Raw genomic sequence first — 13,488 nt, 5'->3', positions numbered from 1 at the left:
ACAATACACATTTACATCCCTCATCTAAAAATTGTTGACGTTTGTGTGTGAGCACACACGTGTTATTTTATTTATTTTGTATTGGTACGACGTTTACTTAAAAATATTTACACATGATTTACACAAAGTGCATGCGCATGATGCACGTTAACTTTGTTTGTTTTAGCTTGTTTTAAGTGATTTTGTAACTTTTGGTATTAGAACGTACTTATGGGAAGTACATGTACGACCGTTCTGAAACAAAGAATAATAATCTTAGGTATCAACAGTTTCATGTTCAACAATTAACTAGAAATTCAATTATAAAAGTGAATCGTATATGTGACTTTACGTTTACCCAATATTTTATAATAAGTTATAAATTTACCTCACTTACATCTATGAAATCTCTTTACAGTTATAACAATTAATAGGATATTTTATGACCTCCGAACAACATCCTTCGAATTGTCAAACGGAACAGATGTGAAATGTCAAAATAGAATTTGTATTTGTAATCAAATCGATGTTGCGTATCATAGCTATGATAATTCTTTATTTATAATCCCCTAATTGCTAGTAAACTTGCTGACTTGAAATATGAGCAATAAATTAATTATTTGTCACGCATGTCTGAGCACAGATCGTACCCTGTTCCCGATAAAAGAATTACAAGATTTACTAATAAATGTGAACTTGTTTGACTTGAATGTTTGTATATAAATGTAATAATATAGTGTTTAGAGTGTTTCTTTATAACAGTGAAGTTTTTTATAACTTTTTAAATTATTTCAGCTGAGTAATGAAGCGGGCGTATGCTGGGAATGTAAAAGAATTTTCATAAAGTTTTCTACGTTCAAGAAACAAATAGAATTAGCTCAAGAATCTTTACATCAAGTGAAACAGGTACGCCATAACACAGTTATTATTAAATAAATAAATATTATAGGACATTCTTACACAGATTGACTGAGGCCCACGGTAAGCTCAAGAAGGCTTGTGTTGTGGGTACTCAGACAACGATATATATAATATATAAATACTTATATACATAGAAAACATCCATGACTCAGGAACAAATATCTGTGCTCATCACACAAATAAATGCCCTTACCGGGATTCGAACCCGGGACCGCGGCGCAGCAGGCAGGGTCACTACCGACTGCGCCAGACCGGTCGTCTGTATTTATTGAAGCAATACACACTTGGCGTTCGAGTAATTTGTTTTTGTATTCTTGTAAAATCATATAAATTGTGAGTGTGTTTAGTAAAACGTCCCACTTTGTTGATTGCTATAAAGCCGCTTTGGCAGTTTATTCATGTAAAAATATAAGCAAATCTCGCCTTTATGGTAAGCAACAAAGTGGGACGCTTTACTAAATCACTCATAATTGATGTTATTGTTGACCGGTGTCGACCAGACGGTAGCGACCCTGCCTGCTAACCCAGGTTTGAATTTTAGTAAGGGCATTTATTTGTGTGATAAGCACAGATTTTGGTTCCTAAGTCATAGATGTTTTCTATACATACAGGGTGAAACTGTAATCGGAAATAGAAACATTTTTTTTCTCTATCTCACTATTATGTCCTGGGTGTCACTTAAAACAGACAAGTTTTTTTTTTCTTACTGTTTTTTGTGGTTTATTTTTGATTTCCTTGTGCTTTTAGGTTGTGTTAAGAGGTTTTACATACTAATTTTATTGTCAGAGTCTCATGGAAATTTTGTTATTTGTGAGAGTTCATTTTAAGACTTAAAATTTAAGATATCTATTTACTTTTATTATTCTCTTGTCTTTTCAGCTCCAAGTTCTGCAATGTCTGAGTTCATTATCATGTGCGGTTTCTACTACACCCAATTTCTCTGTCTTACATAATGAACTAGCTAATGCTGATACCATAGACAACCAGCCTAAAGAAATAAAACAAGAAACTAATAATGCAGACGATGTTTCTGATCACAATGATGATGAGAAACATTCACTTGAATGTGAAGCCGAAACAGAAATAGAAATTAAAAAAGAAGTAATACACAGACCAAAGAAAGCAACACATACAGAAAAACAAAAGAAAGAAACACATGTAGAAACAAGAAAAGATAGTAAAAGAATTAGTAAAAAAGTTAAAAACTTATCTAATAAAAAGAAAGTAAATAAATTAACTGTCAAGAAGAAAAAGAAAATGAAAGCAGTAGATGATAAAGTAGATTTTGATGATATTAAAGATAAGTTCACAGAAGTAGAGTTTACAGAAGAACAGATGGTAAAAAGCAGAGAAGAGAAAAGAAGTCACCCAAACTTTAAGAAATTACCATACAACTGTGATATGTGTGTGCTCGGGTTTACGAGAAAGGAAAATCATGAAATGCATATGGAAAAGAGGCATAATGCGGTAAGGACTATTATTTTAAAAGATTTGCTGTAAATTAACATGTAAAATATTGATGTAGGGAACAAATAAAATTATTATATATATTTTTTTTATTTGTTTTTTTAAATAGTAGGTAACACTACTATACCGTATATAAATTATAAACTGAAATAGATACCGGCGGTCGGGGTGGTGTAGCGGTCGAACACGTCAGCCGCGTTAGCTGGAGACCCGGGTTCGATTCCCGGCTTCCCACCAGCGGGCTTGATCGCTTTTATTTTAGTGTATGGTATCTATTTCAGTTTATTATGTAAAATATTGTTGTTGATGCAATTAAACATTTATAAGTTTACTAACAAGCTGAAATAACATGTAATAAGTTATCTTAAAAAGAGTTCTGTTAAACTATAAATTAAATACATTTTTGGAATATTTCAACTCTTATAGTAAGTTAAATATATTTGAGAAATCTAGGATATCTTCAAATCTAGGGTAAAGAGGCATGTTCTGGGCGAGCTCACTCCATCGTAGGCTACGTCTTTGCCTTTGGCTAGTCTGTGGCCAAGAGTAAGCTCATTTATAATAATAATAAAAAAAGAGATTTAAACTTTGTGACCTTGCAAGTTTGCACAATTATTTGAATATATATTGAATACGATATACAGTGAGACCAAAGAGGATTGAGTTGAGTATACAGAGCATTACAATTTACAGTCATCTCTCGACACAGGATTACATTTTTGACAATTTACCTTGATGGTTCCAAGATACGTTTTTTAGATATATATAATGTATAGTTATATTAAAATATAATATAACTATACATTTATGTCTCACCAAGACTTTGAACTTTACATTTACTTATTTAAAAATTTGAAAATATTATAAATGGAGCATTCCATGACATTAGGACAAATGATGGTATTACCTCATCATCCTCCTTGCGTTATCCCGGGTTTTGCCACGGCTCATGGGAGCCTGGGGTCCGCTTTGTCAACTAATCTCAAGATTTGGCGTAGGCACTAGTTTTACGAAAGCGACTGCCATCTGACCTTTCAACCCGAAGGGTAACTAGATATGATAGTATTACCTATTTTACCTAATCCAATTTTAGCTTAGCTGTAGATACTAAGTGAATTGTCTTACTTTTATTATTTAGAGTATTGGTCGACACATCTGCCCAGTATGCCAAGTATGCTTCGCCAGCGCTGCAACTCTGATCAAACATGTTCGGAAACACTACCACTGCTACCGCTGCAAACTGTGTTCATATGAGACTACAGAGCTGTGGTCAGCACTTAGCCATGGACAAGTGAAGCATAGTGGGGATGCAGAGGGCAGGATACATTGCAAGAAGTGTAGCCATGTTGCCAAGTAAGTTGTATTGCACCTCCGAAGATACAGTACGATGTGACTAAACTGCTAGTTGATGTAAAGTCGAAGGTGTGTTTTTGCGTTAAGGGAGTGTATGGCGCACCGCGATTGTTGATTGTTAGCTAAATTGATACTTTAATACTTACTTACCATTATTATACGTCCAATTTACTGAACGGTTTGCAAGCTTTTGTGGTCACTAAAAAAAGCGCCAGAAAATATTGATATTTCGCCCTTTTTTTACTGACAGTTCAGTCATTACAATCAAAGCATATACCTGACGGGGATAGGTGAGGATTGCCACCATCTTCAGACATCAGGGCGTTACTGGGTCATCGAGGATTAAGACGACGACGATAGTAATCAACGATTTATTTTACACACTTTCAATTTTAATATAACTAGTAACTACATAGATTAAATATAACATGTTATATTTAATTTATGATAACTGATAGGTAAACAACTTGATCTAGAACAATTATAGCGTGCGTGGACAGTTCCGAGGTAACTCTAAGACCTCTTGTCTCTAGCGTGGTCCGTCAGAGAGTGCCGGGTCTCAGGTATCCCGGCTCCGTCCTAGCGCACGAAGTGGGGAGAACTAGTTGGTTGTGACGTCAGCTGTCCAGCTTCAACTCTTCGCGCGCTGAACTACAATTGACTGTCCGTGCCAATACGTGCGGTTTGTCTCCAACATACCTATGTATAATTAATTATATATTATACTACTCTGATCATCAGAGCAAAGGCGTTGTGTGTTTGTTATAAGTGGAAACTGTTTTGGGTCTTGAATTATTATTTAACTTTTTGTATTATTATGTGCTGTTTGTTTCCGTAATAAAGAAAATAACAAAAATAAGAATCAAGGTCGACTCACCAATCTTACCATACCTATAGTAAAAATAGTGTTTTGCTAACAGGACCCCCGAAGAGCTGGAAAAGCACATGAAGTCCCAACATTATCTTGTTTGCAAAGAGTGCGGCGAAAAGTTTAAAGGCTCCCACACGCTCAAAACACATAAACGGTAACTATTTTTAAATAATACGGCCCTATAAAATAAAACTGAAAACGGATTGACGACCGGTCTGGCTCAGTCGGTAGTGACCCTGCCTGCTAAGCCGCGGTCCTGGGTTCAAAAATTTTTTTTTTATACTACGTCGGTGTCAAACAAGCATACGGTCCGCCTGATGGAAAGCGGTCACCGTAACCTATGACTCCCCTTTTTGCTGTGTGTGCACAGCAAAAAGGAGTGTACAAGTTCAAAGGAGGGTTTGGCGGATAGACGGAACAAATTAGTTCCGTAAGTCCTCCCGTCGTCAGCACGCCGCACCCTCGTTGAGCTCTGGCAGCCTTACTCACCGGCAGGAACACAACACTATGAGTAGGGTCTAGTGCTATTTGGCTGCGGTCTTCTGTAAGGCGGAGGTACTTCCCCAGTTGGGCTCTTTCTTTCACAAAGCGGAATATCATTCGCTATGCCCTACCTCCTACGAATCCCGGTAAGGTCATTTATTTGTGTGATAAGCACAGATATTTGTTCCTTAGTCATGGATGTTTTCTATGTATATAGTATATACGTATGTATTTATCTATTTAAGTATGTATATCCTCGCTTAGCACTCAATATTATATTATATTATTATATCGCTTATTATGAATTTACAATACCCCGACGTTTCGAACTCTTTACAGGGTTCGTAAAGTCGCGGTCAATAGAATTAATTGTGAACAATGTAAACAAACCTTGTAGTCAAAATGTCTTTAATTTCCATTCTAACTCATCAGATACTGGCTAAATCCATGTGTTATTTAATCAATTGCCTACAGAACTTAAAATCATTACAGATTACGCTTTATTTCAAAAAGAACTAAAAAAGTTTTTATTGAGAAGTTGTTTTTACACCGTAGACGAAATTTTTCATAATGTTTAATATCTAGGCTTACCATTTTTATTGTACCATTATATTTAGTTTTAAGGCTTCAATTCAAACACAATACCTGTATTGTTTTCTTTGAATAAATATATGATATGATATGATAAAAAAAAAAAATCATATCACATAATATGAAATGGCAAATATCACATGCACGTTTGAATGCGATAGAACCTAGCATTAATGTATTTCTAATGCTGGGTAAATTTACAAAATCCTTCATGCTTAGCGTGTTTATTTTATCGTTATAGCAGCATTTTATTCATCATTCATCAGTTTTCGTTTCGTAGTCTCGACCGAAAAATCCTTAAATATTGATTGTTTATGTAATTGCATTCTTTATTCGTTATTTCTTTTCTTAGTTTGGTTCTACAAACGCGCGTTTACGTTTTTTTAAAACTAAGGTACAGCAGGACAAATCTCGACTGGGGGACAATTGTAACTAATCTATTTTTTTCATTATTACACTATGATGTTGAGTTCTACATGTATCCACTGAACACGCCTACCATATATAACCGGTGGACACTCTATTTAATAATGCAAGATTGCCCCCCAGTCGAGATGTGCCCCGCTGTACTGATGTACGGAAAGTTTCCAAAATTCTGAAATTTTCACATAGGAAAACTTCGGAAACTTTCCATACTTTGTATGGACAATTGTATGGATGAAAACTTTCCATTTCATAAATTTAAATTCCCTTTATTTTTCGTGAAAGTTTCGTGAATTTTTCATGAAACTTGCACATCACTAGGACGCTGTACCTTAGTTTCTTTTTTCAGCCGCATCCACGCCACCGTCCGCGAGCATAAATGCGAGGCGTGTCCTCGAGCGTTCCGCTCTCGCGGCCGCCTGGAGGCGCACATGGCCGCACACGGGCCCGCCGCCGCCGCCCGTGTGGCCTATTGCGCGGTGTGTCACATCCAGTACAAGAACGTATATGTGTATAGGAACCATTTGGTGAACAGCAAGAATCATAGTGAAATGCGGTCAGTACCTATTCTATTTGAAGGTGGGGGTACGACACACACCCATAAGACTGAGATATATGCAACACGGGGCCACCGCGCTTGGCCTATTGCGCGGTATGTTACATCCAGTATATATGTATAGGAATCATTTGGTGAACATCAAGAATCATAGCGAAATGCGGTCAGTATGTATTTTAGTGTCTGTAGGTACGGCACACACCCATACAGCTGAGATATTTCGTCACTACTTTTAAAAAATCTCGTATCTCACGCTGTTCTTCAAAGTTAAAACGCAGTGTCTATATGCATTCCATACATACTTACTACAATTTTCTTTTCATTGACAGACGAAGATACAAGTTTTTTTAAAAGTAGTGACGATATGCAACTATATGGTCTATTGCGCGGTGTAGAGTTCAGTACAAGAATGTATACGTGTATAGGAATCATCTGATGAACAGCAACAATTATAGCGAGAGTAGCGAGATACGGTACGACACACAACCATATTGTTGAGATATATGCTATGCAACTACAGCCTACTGCGTCCTTGGTTACTGTGTGCTGTGCCATATACAGCACAAAAACGTATATGTGTATAGGAATCATTTGGTGAATAGCAAGAATCATAACGAGTTGCGGCCAGTATGTTATTGTCTCATATGGTCGACACACGACACAGACAACAGACACCCATATTGTTGAGATATATGCAATTACAGCCTACTGCGCGCTTGTACTGTGCGGTGTGCCGTGTCCAGTACAAGAACGTATATGTGTATAGGAATCATTTGGTGAACAGCAAGAATCATAGCGAGACACGGTCAGTAAGTCAATACATGTATTTTGTCTCAGTTGGTACGACATACAGTACACACCCTTATTGCTGAGATATATGCAACTAGAGCCTACTCGGCAGTGAAGTATATAGGATGAACAATTATTAATTGCTAAATTTATTTCGTTATTTCAGGTATCACTGCGAAGAGTGCGGCAAGACTTTTGCGTCAAAAGTGTATTACAAAAGGCACTATACATTCTATCACCAGAAGGAGTCTAACCACAAATGCGAGCTTTGCGACCGGGTGAGATTTTATTTCGTTTTCTTTATTAATAATTATTTCTTAGCGTGACATGAAAAATGGAAAATTCAAATTCTTTTCGCAATTCAGAAAAGCAAAAAAATTATACTTCCTTAAAGAACTGACTCATAACAGCGATACTAGTATCTGATACTACTATTGTAGATAATTTAGTATATAATTATATATATGTATATATATATTTTATAATTTAGTAAATAATTAATGTATAGTTAATTGCCAATATTGCCATACCCTACCGGGGTGCCATGCGACCTCCTTCGTATTATAACATCTTTAATGTAATACCATGGTTTGCAATAAATGATATTGATTGATAGATTGATAGATCACATGTAATTGTCAGCCGACGCGGAGCCGAGGTCAACAGACATGTGATCTGAGCTGAGGCTTAGTTATTTACTGATGGAGGTGTGTATACAATTTTTCTATTCAACGGAGCCGGGAAGCGGTTAGCGGTAGCTTCGTTTAGCGCAGCGGCCTGAAATTTGATGCTATCCGTCCGGACAAAAAAAGAGTATTACCTTCATTAAGTGTTAAAATTTTAGTGTCGTTCCTTTCTGCCGGCTTATTATGCTTCCAATTTTATCACTTATCCACGTGGATAAAGCATCCGTCACGCTTTGGCAAGTATGTCAGTGTGAGAGTGACATATGTCTTATTCACGTGGATAAGTGATACAATTGGAAGCATGATACGCCGGCAGATCAATATAACTATTCCCCCCCCCCCACACACATCTAGCGTCTCGCGAGCGTAGCGTCGGGCCAACTGTATGGAAAAAGATGCCGCGTCGACGTCAGGCTGTGCCATAGGTACAGCTGGCCCGACGCTACGCTCGCGAGACGCTAGATGTGGGGCGGCCCTATGTTGCTTGGACATGTAAAATTGGGTCACATTATCGAACATAGCTCGACATGTTTCTCTCCGTAACGAGGAGCAGTTTCAATAAGCGCGAGCGATGCTAGCTGGTTACGGAGTGAAACATGTCGAGCGATGTTCGACAATCTTACGTGAGTGATTTTGCATGTTTAATATGTCAAGTGTCTCACGGTAGTTTTGTTATTAACCCCCGACGCAAACGACGGGTGTTATAAGTTTGACATGTCTGTCTGTCTGTGGCATCGTAGCTCCCAAACGGATGAACTGATTTCGATTTAGTTTTTTTTTTGTTTGAAAGCTGAGTTAGGCCGGCAACAGACAGTCTTAATTTTCATAATCTTAAAAAAGATTTGTATGAAAACTGACATTGACAGATCTGTCAGTGTCAGTTTGAACTGTCAGTTTGCATACAATATTTTTTTAAGATTATGAATTTTTAAGACTGTCTGTGGCAAGCCTTAGTCGGGAGCTTAGTCACGACCCACGACATTAGTCTAAGCGCGACGGCGGTGAGCGGCGGTCATATGTACATTCGAGCGAGACACAGCGATGGGACTTTTCATTCGCACGTATGGCTGCCGCTCGCCGCTGTCGCGCTTAGACCAATGTCGTGGCCGGGCCGTTTATTAGTCGGGAGTTAAAAAAAAAAAAAAAATTGTGGTTATTAAAACGTTGCAGTTGTCGTTCCTATCAAATAGATATAATTGTTATTGTTTATTGCAGTTGTTCATATCGGACTTCAGATTGCGTCACCACCGGCAGACGCGGCACGGCGCCGAGCGGCTCCGGAACCACGCGTGCGACCAGTGCGCCAAGAAGTTCTACGTGAGCATGATCATCATACTCTAATACAATACAATACATTTATTTTCCAAATCTTCCTGCCTGTGCCTGAGCCTGTGTGGTGACGGGTTAAGAATTTCACCACCCCCTTTCTTCCCGTGTGTGTCGTAGAAGGCGACTATGGGATATGGGTTAAATTGTGGCGTAGGCGAGAGTGGCAACCTGTCACTGCAATGTCACAGTTTCGTTTTCTTTCAACCCCTTATTTGCCAAGAGTGGCACTGAAGCTTTAGTAGTTTCATGTGTTCTGCCTACCCCTTTATGGGATACAGGCGTGATAGTATGTATGTATGTTATTTTCCAAATCTGCATTACATAAAGCCTAAGTTAATAATAGAAAACTAAACAGTAGAAATAAACAAGAGCTTCTTAGAACAAACAGTAGCCCTCACACTAGGTCTAGCCTGTATCGTGAGGACTGGAGCTTTGATCCTACGATTTACCAATTAAGTGCGGAGAATACAGATCTGATAATTGACAAATTTGGCTTTATGACAAATTCTTTCGCCGTTCAGGCTAGTCGCCTTTGGAATTCACTCCCGCTGAATATCAGACAAGCTCCAAGTAAGTTTTCATTTAAGCGTTTGTTACGCAAGCACTTGCTAAAACAAGAATTCGAATAATATCCGTCAATATTATATGTATTTCATTGTATGTATTATTATGTAATATTTAAAATATTTATTATAAATATCTATTTATGTAAAAGTATGTGTAGTATATGCTGTATATGTATATATATAGTTTGCTTTTCTTCTTAGTAAATCACCTTTTTGTTTTCTCTCTGCACCATTTGTATTGAATCTCTGTTTGGCCCTATGGTTGACTGGTAGAGAATGCCTTTTGGCATTAAGTCCGCCATTTGTATATTTTGTGTAATAAAGTTTAAATAAATAATTTGGGAATTTTTTTCTGGTTTGGCAGAAGTTAAAAATTAGTTTTTAACCCTCGACGCAAAAACGACGGGTGTTTTGAAGTTTGACGTGTCTGTCTGTCTGTGGCATCGTAGCTCCCGAACGGATGAACCTATTTGGATTTAGTTTTTTTGTCTGAAAGCTGAGTTAGTCGGGAGTGTTCTTAGCCATGTTTCATGAAAATCGATCTACTATGTCGCGGTCGGGGGTTTTTTCAAAATTTTAATTTTGTGGTTAGGTTATTTAAGCAGCGGTGTGGTCGCACCTTATATTATATCCCAGAGATAATAACTTACATTTGTTTTCCAGACGGCAACAACTCTGCGCGCGCATATACTCACACACTCGTCCGCGCGTACGTTCATGTGTGCGCACTGTGGAGACACGTTCAAGCAGCGCCCGGCGCTCTACACACACACGAGACTCGTGCACCAGGGGCTTAAGAAACATGCCACTTAGTATATGTACTATGTTTATACAGGGTGAAATAAAAAGTACCGTTCGTTTTTGATGTTATGATGAATAACTTTTATTAAAGGACCAATGCTGAAAAAAAAAAACGGCCAAGAGCGTGTCGGGCCACCCATATAACCATATTCGGTCGCCGTTCCTACGCAAATCCTCCTATTTTGTGTACACACAGGTCTTCGGGTCTCAATGATTAGTCGCAGTACGGTCGACGTTTAGTCGCGGCGACCCAAATGGGGACGATTGGTAACAGGCACAAATGGTCACAGAAGTGACAGAAGTGTGCACTACGCGTGCACACATTGTTACCGTTTGGCGACTACTTTCCCAAAATCATTCGTTCATTTCATTCTTTTCAAATGGCGACTGTCAGAGACGTCAAAGTAAAAAAGAAATAAAATCATTTGACATTAAAATGTAATGGCGTAAGAATTTGTTAAAGATAAATATTGTTTGCATTTGTAATATAATGTGGGCTAATTACCATGGCCAATTAAATTGCTCGAGTGATTTCATAAAATAAGTCTAAATTTATCAACGCGCCATCAATTTACCTCAGTTTAACCAGTAATAATATTATTAACTACTCGGTGTTTGCGTGTTATGTATATTGATTGGTGAAGTTTTAGTGCTCCGGTGCATATACTATACTGAAATAATAAAAATAATGCCTAGAAAACCAACAAAGTTGTTAAAATATGGATTAAGACGGTAATATTCCATGTAAAAAACAGTCGCCAAACGGTCACCAAACGGTCGACAAACGGTCGCAAAATGGTCGCAGCGTACACGCGTGACCGAAAGCAGTGAATATTTATTATATTTTCAAAATGGCTTCTTGTATTATTTTTTTCCAGGTATCCTCAAACTTTATAAACAATTAAATATGCCATCGTACTCAGTTGCCCTCTCTAAAGAAGATTTAAAAAAAATTGTAACGTGCGTACCGAGCTGCTGGGTTGTAAAGGATCGGGGATCATATTATTATGGTCTTCTATAGAGCAACTAGTATTTTGAGGCATTTCACAATTGACACTTGTTGAAGTAGTCGTCATTAATATTACTATCAACATTAATTTCAGCGATCTGTACTTCTTTTGTCAAGATTTTTGTATAGATAAGTGTCTACAAATTTGTAATGTTAAAGAGACATAAATAAAACGTAGTAGAGTAAATAATGTGTTTTTTTTGTAACCCAAACAAAATACTTGTAGATACGAGTGCGGAAAAGAATAAAATCGATACGAGTAGCGATAAATTAATACACGAACGAAGGGAGTGTTTTAAATCGACACGAGTTGTGAATGTCTTTTTCGCACGTGTATCGTACGACGATTTTCAGTACCTAAATCTAAGCTAAGAGTTTCGACCAGACAAGAAATGAATCATTGCTTGATTTGCTCGCACTACTGCGTTAAAAAAAGCAGCATCTGTACTGAAAAAAAAACTATCATTGCGCAACAGAAATTCTATTAATATCACAGTAAATACTCTATTTCATTTGATTCCTACTTTTATTGTGTAAAGCAACACTACACTTCATTTTTATCAATAAGAATTAAAAATTATAAATTTAATACATTAAGTAACTATAAAGTGCTTATCTATTTGTATTATCATTCTGCACTTTTCTTAACTTTCCTACATTTCTATAAAATATCGAAGAGTGCTTTAATGGTCGTCGTCGTTTATTATTATTTAATTCGCTCATATTTAAATGATTCAAAGCAACCAGTCCACAACTTCACAAGACAGTTTGAGAAACCTTCGTATTTCAGATTGTCATTTGCGGATACAGTGGTTTAGGAGCAGTTCGGTAATCAGACCTACACATGTGTTTACAAATTCTGTCAATGTCAATGTCAGAAACCGTTCTGACAGTGACAATGACAGCCACAAATTCGTCCACATGTTGTTACCGTTATGTGTGCAAACGTCGACTAATAAAGTGTCGTTAAAAGTCATTCTGACAGTGACATTGACAGCCACAAATTCGTACACATTTTGTTACCGTAACGAGTGCACACGACGACTACATTTTGTTATTGTATCAATACGGTCGCATTGTTTGCACGACGTTACCACGCGTTATGTCACATTTGACAGTTAGTTACTGATTTGAAGATTTTGCGACTGAAATGGTTGTATGGGCACGCTCAGTGTAGGGTTCCGTAGCTTTCCGTATTTTTCTCAAAAACTACTAAACCTATCAAGTTCAAAACAATTTTCCTAGAAAGTCTTTATAAAGTTCTACTTTTGTGATTTTTTTCATATTTTGTTAACATATGGTTCAAAAGTTAAAGGGGGGGGGGGACGCACTTTTTTTTCCTTTAGGAGCGATTATTTCCAAAAATATTAATATTATCAAAAAACGATCTTAGTAAACCCTTATTCATTATTAAATACCTATCCAACAATATATCACACGTTGGGGTTGGAATGAAAAAAAATATCAGCCCCCACTTTACATGTAGGGGAGGGGGGGGTACCCTAATAAAACATTTTTTCCATTTTTTATTTTTGCACTTTGTTGGCGTGATTGATATACATATTATTACCCTTATTCATTATTAAATACCTATCCAACAATATATCACACGTTGGGGTTGGAATGAAAAAAAATATCAGCCCCCACTTTACATGTAGGGGGGG

General features: G+C 37.2%; 1 protein-coding gene across 1 annotated transcript; it reads left to right on the top strand.

Moving 5' to 3' along the window:
* Window positions 1-515: 515 nt before the first annotated feature.
* LOC125239329 (zinc finger protein 58-like) lies at window positions 516-10,922 on the top strand. The gene is made up of 9 exons (XM_048146876.1): window positions 516-690; window positions 775-885; window positions 1,780-2,367; window positions 3,506-3,720; window positions 4,641-4,745; window positions 6,438-6,644; window positions 7,600-7,711; window positions 9,335-9,436; window positions 10,678-10,922. The coding sequence occupies exons 1-9, from the start codon at window positions 580-582 to the stop codon at window positions 10,825-10,827; spliced, it is 1,701 nt and encodes a 566-aa protein (XP_048002833.1). The 5' UTR covers window positions 516-579; the 3' UTR covers window positions 10,828-10,922.
* The last annotated feature ends 2,566 nt before the right edge of the window (window positions 10,923-13,488 follow it).

The sequence above is a fragment of the Leguminivora glycinivorella genome, chromosome 25 (assembly GCF_023078275.1).
Source record: "Leguminivora glycinivorella isolate SPB_JAAS2020 chromosome 25, LegGlyc_1.1, whole genome shotgun sequence".
Taxonomy (NCBI): Eukaryota; Metazoa; Arthropoda; class Insecta; order Lepidoptera; family Tortricidae; genus Leguminivora; species Leguminivora glycinivorella.
The sequence above is the reverse complement of the archived record's forward strand: the minus strand, read 5'-3'. Positions and strand labels throughout refer to the sequence as shown.

Excerpts from the sequence above, each read along its gene's own strand:
- LOC125239329 (XM_048146876.1), top strand. The coding sequence starts at position 580 with ATGAGCAATAAATTAATTATTTGTCACGCATGTCTGAGCACAGATCGT. Across the intron at positions 691-774 it reads TGAACTTGTTTGACTTGAAT|CTGAGTAATGAAGCGGGCGT; the intron begins GTTTGTATATAA and ends AAATTATTTCAG. Across the intron at positions 886-1,779 it reads CTTTACATCAAGTGAAACAG|CTCCAAGTTCTGCAATGTCT; the intron begins GTACGCCATAAC and ends TTGTCTTTTCAG.